Consider the following 14862-nt stretch of genomic DNA (forward strand, 5'->3'; position numbering starts at 1 on the left):
TTATCCTTGGCTGTCTCCTGCGAACACACTTCTAAGGGCCTAATGCCATCCCCACCCCAACCCAGAGTTTATCAATCATATAGTGCATAAAAATGGTGTAGTGTATGCAGGTTGTAGGCTACTGTTTCTTTATGAATTCTGCCAAATGCAAGGTTTCTTTTCAGGTACATGACACTGCTGTTCCTCATCCCAGGGTCTCACAGGCCCACACCTGACGTTGGCACACTGAAAGGTAGGTCTGGTGAGATTGTTGAGATGCTTGAACGGAGACATGTAGATTTGTGCTGCATCCAAGAAGTAAGGTGGAGAGAAGGTTCCGCTAGGTTCCTCATAGGCAAAGAACACAGGTACAAGATTTTTAGAGCTGGGAAACATCAAGGGGTCAGGGGCGTGGGTATACTTCTTGCGGAGAAATGGGTTGATAAGGTAATCGAGGTAGACAGAGTACTTAAGATTAGATTAGTGCTTCACCACAGGTTAGCTACCGTCATCTTGGCCTATGCCCCTCAACCAGGAACCAGATAGGCAGAAAGACCAATTTTATGACACCCTATTGCAAACTACCTTGTTGACGAATGACAGGGACCTCCTCTTTGTGGCTGGTGAATTCAATGGACATGTTGGACAACATGTAGAGGGCTTCCATGGCGTACATGGAGGCTATGACTTTGTTTCCCGCAATGCTGGAGTTCTGTGATGCAAATGATATTATGGTTTTCAATACCAACTTCAATAAACCTGCATGTCACCTAATCACCTACCGTTCCGGCAGACATACTAGCCAAATTGACTACATCCTCGCCAGAAAAAGGGAATGATGGCTGCTTATAAATGCCAAAACCTTCCCAGGTGAAGAATGTACCCCTCAACACAGATTATTAGTTAGCAAATTCGGGATCAGGGTTAAATGGATGCCCAGAAGTAGACCAGCTTGGAGGAGAAGGGTCTGGAAGCTTAAAGATCCTGCAATTGGACAGAGATTTAGAGACATGTTACTCGAAGCTTTCGATGAAATAGAAGGGGATATAGCATCACATAATGTGGGAAACAACTGGAGGTTTCTACGGGACAACCTGCTGAGAGCCACTGACCAGATCTATGGATGGTGCAAAGTCCCCTCATGACCCAAAGTAACGTGGTGGTGGAACAATGTGGTTGACAGATCTATTAGACAAAAGAAACAGGCTTGGAAGGACTGGAAGAATGGGGATAGCAGGGAATGGTATCAGACTGCTAGAAGGAAAGCTAGGAGACAGGTTTATCTAGCCAGAGGGGAAGCAGATAAGAAAAAATTTGCCAATGTTCTGCGCTGTGAGGACCAAAGACTTGAAGTATTTTGTGTTGCAAGACAGTGTGTGAGAGAAAATCGTGATGTCGTAGGAGAGAAATGTGTCCACATGGATGATGGCTCACTTGCACTAAATAAAACTGCAAAGAGAGAGGTTTGAAGACACCACTGTGAAAGGTTGCTTAATAAAGAGAATGAATGGGAGAAAGAGAGTCTGCCGAACGTCAACCCAACAGAGGGACCAGCTATCCAAATTGACAGTTCCTTGGTAGATAAAGCAATTAAGAGTGTGAAGACAGGGGAAATCCCCGGGCCATCAGGAATCACTGCAGAGATGCTCAAAATATCTGGCAGTTTCGGCTATAGCCTAGTCACCCGTATAGTTCACCAGGTGATACACGAAGGAGTCATAACCAATGACTGGTGTAGCAGCACCATAGTCAACTGCTACAATGGTAAAGGTGACGCTTTACACACAAACAATTACAGAGGTATCAAGTTGTTGGACCAGGTAATGAAGGTCACGGAGAGGGTCATAGCCCAACTAATTAGGGAGAGAGTCAGCTTAGATGAGATGCAGTTTGGGTTCGTGCCACGGAAAAGCATCACTGATGCTATATTTCTGGTAAGACAGCTGCAGGAGAAATATCTAGCCAAAGATAAACCTTATGCTGACATGGAGACAGCCTTTGACAGGGTTCCCCATTCCCTCATCTGGTGGTCAATGAGGAAATTAGGGATAGATGAATGGTTAGTGAGAGTTGTGCGAGCCATGTACAGGGATGCTGTCACTAAGGTGAGGGTTGGCAATAAGTACAGTGAAGAATTCTGGGTAGAGGTAGGGGTCCACCAAGGTTCATTCCTCAGCCCCCTCCTATTTATCATAGTCCTCCAGGCAATAACACAGGAATTCAAGACAGGATGCCCCTGGTAGCTCCTCTATGCTGATGACCTTGCTCTAATTGCTGAGTCACTATGAGAACTAGAGGAGAAGTTTCAGGTGTGGAAGTTTACAGGGATGCTGTCAGTAAGGTGAAGGTTAGCAACGAGTATAGCAAGGAATTCAGGGTACAAGTAGGGGTTCACCAAGGATCAGTCCTCAGCCCCCTCTTGTTCATCATAGTCCTCCAGGCAATAACAGAGGAATATGCTGATGACCTTATTCTTATAGCTGAAACACTAGCAGAATTAGAGAAGAAATTTCAGCCTTGGAAGCAAGGTCTAGAATCAAAGGGCCTTAGAGTTAATGTAGTCTTGCTTGTTCACTAGTATGCGGCAGTGTAGCACAGTGGGGATGACTCCCTCAGAGTGTTGAGTGTTAAAACACCCAAAAGACACAGACAGGCGAGACAACTCACCCCTAATCCCATTCAGGGGTGATGGATACTGATATTTTGCCATTTTTGTGACTTGTCAGCATCATATACCTGAACTGAACAGGGGACAAACTGAATTGCCAATATGACTATATACAAAAAACGTAAAAAACCAGCAAAACACATACATTAAGTATGTGCAGTCAATAATATTTAGAACACTAATGCTACTTCTAATTCATATTTGAATTTATTCTTACAAATGCTTTATTGGGGCATATCCAAAAATAGTTTTTACTCTATTTGTATACAGTGATAGACTAGTGATTCAGTTCGCTGGGGACAAACTGAATCACTAGTCTATAGAGAGGAAACTACAATGGTTTGGACATGTGATGCATATGAATGAAAATAGTGGTATAAAGAAATGAGGTCACTGAAAGTGGATGGTACCTGTGGAAGAGGAAAGACCCAGGAAGACATGGGAAGAAGTGGTGAGGACCAATTTCAGTATGTTGGGGCTCATGGAGAAAATGACAATGGACTGAGACATCTGGCAAAATGAAGTTCTAGAGAAGACTCACCCACATTAGTGGAACTGAATTCCTAGAAGTTTTGCATCCTAGAAATTTTCACACCCTCTACCCTAACAGACCAAACTTCATCTCTTCTCCTTAACTCCATCTCTTCTCCTCTTCACATTTCTTCTTCATACACTGTAATTATCTTTCATTCTCGAATTTTGTCCTCACTACTCTGCTCACTGCATTGTTGCTTCCCCACCCCCTCTATATATCCAAGTTCTCACCAGTCATAGCATTCTCCACCCCCACTCCCTACTCACACCTATTTGGCAATACCCTGTCATGTATATTATGATCTCCATACCTTGGGGGTATGCCCTGTCACTTGTCACCATTTATCTCTCTCTTCTTTACTCTACCATTTCATCTATGCTCTGATCCCCATTCATTGTGAGTATACCCTGGCACTTTTCCACCATCTCTCTCCTGCTCTCTCTTGCTGTCTCCCACTCTCACTCTCTCACTTTCCCGTGTCCTTCCTTCTGACTGGGTAACCATGTATCTTCTCTACAGCAGCACATCTGTTTCAGCCCTCATTCTTAATCACTCTCCCTTTGTAACCATGTATCTCCTTTATAACCTGTTTCTGTCCTCTTTCTTGTTAACTCTCTCTCCCTCACTCTGAATAACTATGTATCTCATCTATAGCATCACACTTGTTTCTGCCCTCAGTTTTGATCACTCTCTCTCTCTCTCTCCAGCACAGACTCCTCTCTTGAACACTGCATATAATTCCTCTGATGCCCAACTTCTCTCCCAATACACCAGTGCTCTGTCACACATGCATGCTGACACTGTACATCCAGCAGAGCATACCAGCTTAATTCCTCTCCAGCCTTCACAACCTCCACATTCAAGGCCCACATCTCACTACCTTGCAGAGAGAGACATTTGGCTGCCAACAGAAGTAAAAGCTCTCTGAACTTTCTATCCTATTCTTACTAAAGCAATTACACTAATTAGCTCACCTAGGTAATAAAAATTACTGCTAATTACCTAGGTAACAAAATGTATCTACAACTTCCAGAGATCTACTTGGACATTTGGGGAAATCAGTTTCATGTGTATCTGTGGTCTTTATTGCTCCTGTACATCTTCCACATACAAACACTTTCTCTGTTAGCCTTCCTATATCATCATCATCATTTAACATCTGTTTTCCATGCTAGCATCATTGAACAGTTTGCCCAGAGCTGGTAAGGTCAGGGGCCATACCAAGCTCCTTGTCTGTTCTAGCATGGTTTCTCTGGCTGGATGGCCTTCCTAACACCAACCACTCCGCTGAGTGTACTGAATGTTTTTTTGTGAATCAGCAGCACCAGTGCTTTTTATGCAGCACCAGTATCAATTCTGCTGTGTAGACAGGTCTTCTTGAGTACAGCAATGCACCAGATATCTTAGTCTTTAGTCATCTCATTTGTAAGGCTCAGTGTCTTGAGATGGCATGATAAACACAAAGTCATATTATTTGTTCTGACTATATATAGTATACTATATATTACTACATATTTCTTACCATATATACTATATATTTCACCATTGTTGTTGTTTAGAAATCTGCGTTGGATTATTTCAAGTGCAAATGAATACCTAACCACAATGGATCATCAAGGAATGCTTTATTGCATTGTTAGAGAGAAATAATGTCATTAATAAAAAAATCTGTTATATGCAACAAAGCAGTATTAGATTAAAATATCCATGAGTGTACCTTACTTAATGAAAGTATATCACAAGATAAAAATGCAAATTAACTGCAGTATTTGTCCAGAGTTAATATTCTTCATGGAGGTATTTAAAAACAAAAATGTATCAGTGTCAGATGAAAATCATCCAGGAGTGGCTGTGAGAATACTAAATGCACATTACTGCTTCATTGCCATGTCTGCTAGTGATGCCTCCACCATGAATTTTTAACTTCCTATCTCCCTTTCACTTTTATCTTTACCATTTACACCCAACACCCATCATCTGTGCAGGTCTTGCCAACTTTCTATTCCTTCTACCATCACCCTCCTCACTCGATCATCCAGCTCATCTTGAAGCCTATGTAGAGGACACATTGGATCAATTGGACCATTCTGCCTTCCTGTTCCACCTGTCATCACTTCAACTTGCTCTTCCTACCCTCATATTCTTGATCCTTTCTCCCACACACTCTGTGTCTCTATCATTATTCTGTCTCCTGGATCATATTACTTTCTATCACCAGAAAAGTGGTTGCAAAAACACCAAAGATGACAATAATGATGATGATGACATAAGATACATGATATTACAATAGTTAATGCAAACCTAAGAAAATGTACAGCTCAGCTTTGATCAAGCAGCCCCACAACCAAAGGTTTTCTAGTCATGGCTGTCCCATTTTTTTTTCAGACATTGTGTCTCCAATAATACATTACATAATACTACATTACATTTCATTCTCTTTTTTAAAATAGTAGGGGGTAATTTGAGGGAGATTTGGAGTGTAATCTGCATGTCCAACACAAATACCAGTTTGGTATCTGGTGTAAATAAGATCACCAAAGCATGGAAAGGGTACAAAAGGAATAACAACACCATATTGACCAACAAACAGGTTAACAAAGAATGTATTTGGAATTAGAGGGGTTTATTTGCAAAAAGGACTACAATTTCCACTCAATGCTGGTACAACCAGCAATAAGCCTGCAACCTATTCTGGAAGGTGTGGGGTGGGAGCACAAAGGATGCATGTCCTGGGACCACAAAGTAGGTCCAAGAGTGAATAAACATTACTAATTGTAATTGAGAATTGGAATGAACCTTTATAGGTAAAGAGCAGGAATGAGTGGAGGTCGCCAAATGCTACAGACTAGATAAAGTTGGTGTCTCCTCTACAAGGTTGTGACTTGGATGTGATAGATTTGGCTGGAAGGTGGAAACTCCACTATTCAGGAGTAGTGCCAACTACTGGGGATGCTCACAAGCTCCTGGCGGTCAGATTGTGTTATAGACTAGATCCCACTAAACTGGAGGGATTGCCTCCTGAAATTTAGGCTAAAAGAAGACCCACTCTGGCAGTTGGAAATATATGCATCAAACAGTGAGGCTAAATACAAATTCTTCCTGAATGAGGTTACTGCAGCTTTAGATCTAGTTAAGACCAAGTCATTTGACTTACAAGAAAAATTGTATGTACATGTTGGTCTGACCATCGGATATAGAAAGGAGTGATTGAGAGGATTGGCGGTCTTGGACCTTTAATTTTGTACTGAACATTCAAGCAAAGAGAGGGCTAAACTATAGATGGATAGGCACCTAGTCATTTGCAACCAGAACCCATCAATAGCAGGGAGAACTCACAAAACTGCGAAGTCCAGTGCAACTTACAGGATAAAGTGGGAAGCTAGGCAGAAACAAATATGCAGACTCTATTGAAATGGAATGGAGGTTGCTTTGTTCATCAGTTTCATCTTTATGCAATGCTGTGGATGAAAGTGGCTTGGTGTGGTGCCAGGTTGCTGAACTGGAGGCTAGAATTGCAGGTGCTGGCACAGTAAAGCATAAGATTTGATCCTGAGAAGTGGAGAGGTTGATAAAAAATCCAAACTTGCTATCTTCAGTTCAGTTTCCATGCCTATCTTTATCTATGGCTATGAATGTTGGGTAATGATCAAAAGAGTATGGTTGCAAATACGAGTGGCTGAAATGGGATTCCTTGAAAGGATCTCTGGAATAATGTTACTCAACAGGGTATGTAGGTTGGAGATTAGGGAGTCTCTCCAAGTTGAGCAGCTACTTCTCCACATTGGGAGGTCACAGTTCCAATATTACAGATGTGATTAGAATGTTGCAGGAAAGAATTGCAAGATAGATTCCTCGAGTAGAGCCAATCAGTAGGAGGACTAGAAGTAGACCAAGAATGAGATAGTTTGCTATTATCCATAGTCTCAGTTTGGCACACTGAGAATCCAGCTGTAAAGTGTAACAACCATTCTTTTTCTAACAGAACACTATGGAGAAAGTACCTATCCCTTACAACCCTCCCAAGAAGATGGATGGATGCATTTGGGGTCTATTTCTACCAGGTCAAGCAACTACATAAAAGCTCTCCCTGTTTTATGTTTGTTTTGCTCATATCTGGCTATGATCAAGCTCCTCAGCAACTCCTCCGTTTGGCTCAAGTTGCTCTTACATTAGTTCGTGTCTCAGTAGACATGTTGTAGAGCTTATTTGAGTTTAGTATCCTTCATTTTTGAGTCAGTGATTATGTCCTGCGACACTAAGTAGATGAAAACCTCTGCCTCCTGGATAGGATAACATCTTAGTGCAGGTATTTGTATTATCACCACCCTATCCCAGAAAATCTAGTATTTATGAGAGCTGTGGATGGTCAAGTCAAAATGGAAGTGGGTGATGACTATTTGAGAGATTTCCTGTTTACATGTTGTCATTAGGGTTGTGCTATCTGAAATGGCCCAGTCTATTTAGATGTAGAGATACCACAATGGGATATTGAGCGTTCACTGGTGTTAACAGTGACAGTAATGCAATATTCAATTCGGTAAATTTTCAGATTAACACCCGCACGATTTTCACTAGGGTGTTAGGGTTACGGTTAGGGTTTTAGGTTACGGTTACGGTTAGGGTTTGAAAATCGTGCGGGTGTTAATCTAAAAATTTACCTTCAATTCTTTCTATTGGCACGCGAGAACGATCAACAGACTAAACGGTTTAACTGGTATTTATTTCATCAATATCAGTGGGATGAACATCAAGGCTGGTTTTTCGTTTGTTTTAGGAGCGTTTCACTGACATAGTGTTAAGTCCAACTTGCGCGAGACTGACATCCCATGTAAGAATACAGAACAATGTTGTCTCATGTTGTTATTGCTATAGAAACAACGAATACCCTCTACATTAGGCAGGTGTTCATTGTTTTTATATACCTGAATATATACTTTAATTAATACCCTAATATACCGTCTAATATAGAAAAAAATAACTAAACATCTGTCTGCTGCCTAAGAGTACTCACATGAAGAGACTTGACAGTGCCCTATAGTGAAATGATTTTAGTTAAGACTACGCAATGTGTGTTTTATAAGCAAAAGACAGGAAATTAACAGTTGTCTTACTGATAACACAAAGTCCCAGTTTTCAACAATGCGACCGTTCTAATAACAATAATTCAGCCCCATGAGCGAGTAGTATGATAACTCCTGACCAGTTCATCTCTTGTTGATTTAGTATAGCTAAAGATCAGTTAATGTTAGTACGATAAAAACGATCAACTAAGTCTTAAGTTAATTAAGTGTTCCCAGTGATGCTTTGAAACGTACACATTGTCCTATAATCCTTACGCTTCACTTGCAACAATCAATGATACACCAAGATATTTTAACTGAATCACTGAGAATGTGTATTGCGTAACCAAATTAAAGACCGCAAGATAACTCCGAAATTTTGCCCACTAAAACATTAAAAAATGACATTTTGCATATCTGAAAAATTAGTGATGTGTGTTTGCGTTTGGCTGTTACTTTCTGTTTTGATTCTTTTTCTTTTTCTTAATTTTGTGTCATCTATAATAATTTTATTCATATTTTGGTTGCTTAACGAGGAATACTAAATCGAACCAGTACTTCACTGGTACTTAATTTTTATCAACCGACATTAAAAAAAAAAAAAGGCTTATTCGAAATATTTAAATTTCACTCCCCATCAACAATACTCTGAGCTAATGAAGCTACATTCGGTAGTTTCGATGATAGTAAAGTTGTGAGTGGAGCGCCAACAAGAAGTAGTGAACGTAGTTGTCGTTGTTATGCAATGGTTGTAGTAATAGAGATGAGGTCTGACAACCAGCCAGGAATAATTATTATGCAAAACTGACTACAATACATCGTTGTTGTTGAATAATTAACATAGTAGACTGTAATTATTATAACCTGATAACAAGTTATATAATGAATCAAAGTTTAATAATAAACACAGCAGACATAAACGAGACGATCTGGTTATTACTATAACAATAATATAGAAAGCAGTGGTGTTCATTCTTTTCTAGGGACATTATTATACCAATAGTAATATTGAATGGCAAACATATGACGATCACATATGGGAAGTTTAGGCATTCATTATACCCCAGGAGCATTAAACAGACTATAGCTAGTCTCATTGTTGTATGATTAAACATTGTCGTAATAAAAAGTGGTTACATTGAGAAAGCGGCCAATCTAAATACTAGACCGTGCCTAAACTTTAATTAGAGGGCGGAATTAGACTTAAATCAGGGGAATTTTATAAGTGTGTCCCACTGAGCATATATGACAAGTTTGAAATGAGAAATGTTTTTGGTGTTTATATATAGATTGGCAAGACAAGGTTTAATAAAGAGTAGTTAAGACAGAAAAGTAAATACCGAAAATTCGATCAATCAATCAATAGATAAATATTGATCATTAATAGTGAGATGCTTCCTCTTAATATTTTAATAGGATCCCTCATGTTATTTTCATTTCTTATATGGTCTTAGCCAGCTTTAAAATGTGAAATTTTGTGATGGTTGTGTCAGCTATATATTATGCCTTTTCCAAGGGCTGTTAGTTTTGAAAAGTTAAGCCAAGTGGTTTCAATCAAAAACCAAAATTCCGTTCACCCTTATTGCTCTTAAAAATATTTGTCCCCTCGTTATAATAGGGACTTGGCACAAGTTTTGAGGAAGAGTATAGATGATTAGATTAACTATAATTCTTCAATAGTATTTATTTTCTCAGCCCTCGACGAGATTTGAACTCAAAACGAATAGCGATATAACTAAATACTACAAGCAGTATTTAGTTATACCCCTGTTTGATCACTTCTATCGTCCACTATTAGCGATGCACAGACACAGACCCAACAACGACGGACCTCTACGAAGTCGCTAGGACTTAGAAATAACAATCAGATCTCCCTCATCTCCCACCGTCGCTGTCTTTTCTAAAAAAAAAAAAAAAAGGGAGGGGTGTAGAATATTGGCAGTCATCATTACACCATGTCTGAAATAAGTCGAGATGGTCATGGCTGGAACGTGTTTTACTTTTTACATCGCAGATCAACTCGATCAAGACTCACTTGGCTAAACATCAACACAGTTAATAAGAAACTGTCGAAGATCTGGTGGATGACCTGTTCAAAATCAGTGTCAAAACAAAACGATGTATTTTTTTCACCATCAACAGTTTATGTTAAGAAAACAGTTGAACCATATACATACATACATACATATATATATATATAAATGCAGGCACAGCATCTATGTGTGCATGAAGATGTTTGTATGTGTTTATATTATACATGTTTCAGTATGAATGTTCATTTATATATATATATATATATATATATATATATATATGCGTGTGTATATGTATATGTGTGTGAGTATATAATATAGAAAAATAATAATTAGATAAATAGACCTACCCGGAATGTACTCGGCTGCACCTCCTATCATATCGTATCCATCTGCCATAGTCTGTTGAGCTAGTCCGAGAGGCATAACAAGATGCCCGAGCTAAAGTCACGCCACAAAGACGAGGAATAAACACGATTTTAGACGACACAGAAAGTGAAATAAACGGCAATAAATAATCGAAGCAATAACAGGGAGTAAACAAGCGTTGACAGTTACTGTTAGTGGTGCTGCTCGCCTGTTATTACGTTGGTGAACATAGGTAACACGTATTTAGTGGTTGAGGTGTATGTGTGTGCATGTATGTGTATGTGAATCAACGAAGACTTGCACCAACAAGTAAAGACTTCCACAAACTAACGAGATCAGCCTGTCAAGAGCCGACCGACATAGACAAGTTCTTTTAAACATACCATTCGCACACAGATATATACATATATATATATATACATACATATATATATATATATATATATATATATATTCACTCACACCTCACACATATATTATGTGTGCGAATGTGTGTCTATGTATATTGTATTAAAATGCTAAAAAAAAAATCAAAGTTTTCTTTTCTAGCTTTGTTTTGTTCTACCGTTGTGTTTTTCACCTAAAACCATATTTCAATGCACCTAGAATCAGCTCAGCCACCGTTTGAAGTTAGCTATTTTTAATGACAGCAGCCTGAAATTATTTTGGTCGATCTATTATTCATCTTGCCCACAGCCTTAAAAAGGTGACATTTCGGGTCTTATTTTCGTTTTAATATATTTCTTCCAATTGTCATTTACTTTAAAAGTAAGTAGCAGTAGAACTCGAGTTGAAGATATTACATGTATATACCTGTGGCTTAGTGAGAGCAAGAAAGAGAGCCGCTGCCGCCACACTGCACAAGTTATCTTCAGGTGATGATGAAGAGCAGCAGGAGGAGGAGGAAGATAATAGGAAGTGAGCGGCTGTTTTTAGTAGCTTATCTCATTCATTCGCCGATACTGCTGGTAGTAGTGAGCGTGTGCGCGTATGACTGACAAAGAAAGAAATAAAAGTAAAAATAAACAAAATGAACGACCATGTATATATTCCATTAATCGAACGACAGACCGTGAATTCGACCAATCATACGCGTTGTAATTGATGTCGTCATGACAATTCAAATTTTTGTCCAATCAAAACCGTTTATATTTCCTCGCTCGCCCACTTACATTATTGAACTCGTTTTTCTTCCTATCGGTATATCTCAGCAATCTTTCCGTTATTTTTGCCAGCATCTGTGTCAGTGTGACTGTTGTAATAACAGTACCCTTTCAAAACAAACGACTAAACACGGCACTAAATATACAAAATTTCAGCTTCTGTAATATAGAGTACTTTTATATTTAAAAAATAACTTATGAAATCCTCTTCAGTTGCTTGTTCGCTAATAGTAGTGGTCTGGCGGTTTGAATTCTCAGAAATAAAAATTCCCAACTCATTTTATGTCAAGACATAAACAAATACACGTTGAAAATTTAGCAAGTTGAATAATCATTGGGTTCTTTTAAAAATTTCTTCACATTCCAGTAAACTTCATATATTCATGTCAAAAGAATTCAGGTCATGATGGCAGATGAATTTATAATCATCCTTAAACTCAGATATTTTACTTCTGTTATTTATTGTTCACTTCCTTGTTTCTTTTTATCTTTCTGAACAAGTGGTCGTTGTGACAAGGAATCTATAATAAAAATTAGAAGAAGGTAACAATAATTCCTTCTCAGTTTCACTAAATTTTGTATGTCTTTTATTTTTTTTACCAAAGAATATTTCAATAGAGCAAAAAAATATATCCTTCAGTATCCATGTTCTGAATTCAGACCCTGTTACGACTGACTGCCTTTTCTCCTTTTCTCCTTCGAGAGTCCAGTAATGTACCTGGAATTGATTAGTTTGACCATACCATGACCTTCCATGAAAAGCTTATCCTCTTGTGCTACAGGTAGTTTGGAGGATAGAATCCAAATCTGTGGTCATTTCATTGCAGCTCAGTCTTGGTCTACGAATTTAGCTGTTCAAACTATGTCCATCCCTTCTTTAATTTACTGTGTGATAAAAAAGAAATTTTGCTGACCACACTGAGTCATCCACATTGGCTGTTCAGTAATTATGTTACATAGTTGATGAGGAATTTTGTACAATTGCCAATCATAGCTGAATTTCTCCAACACGTGAAATAATCTGCTATAGGTCAGCATCCACAAAGAGATTTAACTCTCAGCAACTTAATACTACAGAATTAATAACTTGAATTCTGCCCCAGACTCCCATGATCAAGCTGCTTTGCCCAAACGGTTTTGAGATCTAGGTCTGCGCAAGTGCTAGTCTTTATCTCTTTCCTTCTTCCATGCTTGTTCACCTTTGGTAGGCAACATCCTCTCCTCTTCAACATGGACTAATTCCAACAGGGAGATGGATGAAGCTCTCACAGTGGAGAGAACTGGGTTTGTCAGTTCTGGTTATAGTGGAGGATAGACGGAAACGGAGAGTATGGGACAATCTGCACTCAGGTACCACTTTCAACTCTCTCCTTCATCAATCTGATCAATTTTCATGATGTTGCCTACTTTCAGCTAGTGCAAAATTCTCAGAGGACTGGATTAATGCCCTGCCTGTGGCCAACATCGGAGGTCTACTCGGTCTAGATGAACTCCGCATCTCCATCGCACTGAGAGTGAGAGATAACTTCTGTAGGGGACTGAGATGTTGCTGTGGTAGGCCCCTCAACCCCACAGGTCTTCATAGTCTGTCTTGCTGCCTAAATGCTGCAAACTAAACCTAATCATTAAGCGAGCCCTGGCTCAGATTAATATCCCCTCAGTTCTGGAGCCATCGGGGTTATCCAGAAGTGATGGAAAGAGACCAGATGGTCTTAGCCTCTGTCCCTGGGTTAGAGGTAGGTGCCTCATTTGGGACACCACAGCCTTTGCTCCCTCCTACATCTTGGATGCTGCAGTTAATGGGAGGGTCACTGCTTCCGTAGCTGAACAGAAGAAAACTCTGAAGTATCAGGACCTGACAGTGAACTATCTCTTCCAATCTGTGGTGCTTGAGACATTCAAAGGGACTGAGTCACTAACCACAAAGTTCTTGTCAGTGTTGGTAGCTTGCCTCACCGAGGTGTCACATGATGCTCATGAGGGCTCTTGACTTCCCCAATGCCTTAGTCTCACCATTGCCCATGGTAATGATCCGAGTGTGCTGGCTTGCTTTACACACCTTGTGGTGTGCAACCAGTTGCTGTGATAAAAAAATTTTTTTTTAATTCCCCACAAATGGTTTCAATACAGTTGTAACAGAAAGATTTGGAAGAATTAGATGAAAGTTCTCCGGTATTTTCTTCCATGTAAATAAATGTTTATGTTCATTTAAAAATTTGCCAACAAAATTTTATAAAATGACAATGTTCTAAAAGATGTACATGTTTATATGTTATATTTGAAAATAAAAATGTTTAAACTCTAAAGGAAAAAATATATGAGTTTTGTCCTTTTTAACATTGAAATTTTGTCAGGTGAATACAAGTCCCTCAGTTCAAAAACCTGTTTATAAGCAGATATGTTTATTCACATTTAATATGAAAGCCATATATTTTTAAAGGAGCAGGAAATAGGTTTGAAATCAAAGAGTGCCCTGTTTAAATATGTTACAATGAAGTGAGATGGATATATAAGTGGTCAGGTAAACAAAATATTATTATGCCTGCTCCATCCTCGTGAGCAGCATCGTCTCCTCTCCAACATGGACCAGTTCCAACAGGGAGTTGGATGAAGCTCTCCAACACTGGAGTGAATTGGGCTTGTCTGCTTCTGAGAAGGTGGAGGACTGTCAGAGTCAGAGAACTTAGGACAACATACAGGAGTTGTATAAAACTGTCAAAAGCTTATTTATTTTAATGTTTTTTGATTTATTATTGGTGTTGCTTAATATGTTTTGCTAAAATTGCTGTTTCTTTTCAGATATCATCAGAAAAAGGTAATTAAAATTCATTAAAAATACAGATCTATCAGACTTTCAAAAAGGTCAAATTGTTGGTGCTCATATGGCAGGCACTAGCGAAACTAAAACAGCCAAAATGTTTGGTGTATCAAGACATATATTTTTTTAAACTTTATTTGTGAACTTTTTCGAACTTTACATGAACATGGGAAAAAAAGTAAAAAGTAATAATGAAGCCACTGTCTTGGAGTAGGAGGTTGTCCCACCCAGGCAGTG

At 39.0% G+C, this 14862-nt stretch overlaps 1 protein-coding gene across 18 annotated transcripts in view; it reads right to left on the reverse strand.

Annotated features, from left to right (window-relative positions):
• The window catches only part of LOC106880867 (dual specificity protein phosphatase CDC14A), a 385993-nt gene extending 374289 nt beyond the window's left edge, over positions 1 to 11704 (reverse strand). For 6 of the 18 annotated variants that reach the window (XR_008264592.1, XM_052969515.1, XM_052969513.1 and 3 more), the window contains exon 1: positions 10626 to 11703. Coding sequence is in view for 13 of the 18 variants with exons in the window: in XM_052969515.1 (XP_052825475.1) it covers positions 10626 to 10701 (76 nt within the window). In the remaining 5 variants the exon portion in view is untranslated. Of the gene's footprint in view, positions 1 to 10625 lie in introns of all 18 variants that reach the window. The other 12 variants (XM_052969523.1, XM_052969521.1, XM_052969516.1 and 9 more) reach the window with 3 other exon arrangements.
• Positions 11705 to 14862: the final 3158 nt, after the last annotated feature.

Source organism: Octopus bimaculoides, chromosome 7, assembly GCF_001194135.2.
Source record: "Octopus bimaculoides isolate UCB-OBI-ISO-001 chromosome 7, ASM119413v2, whole genome shotgun sequence".
NCBI classification, from domain to species: Eukaryota; Metazoa; Mollusca; class Cephalopoda; order Octopoda; family Octopodidae; genus Octopus; species Octopus bimaculoides.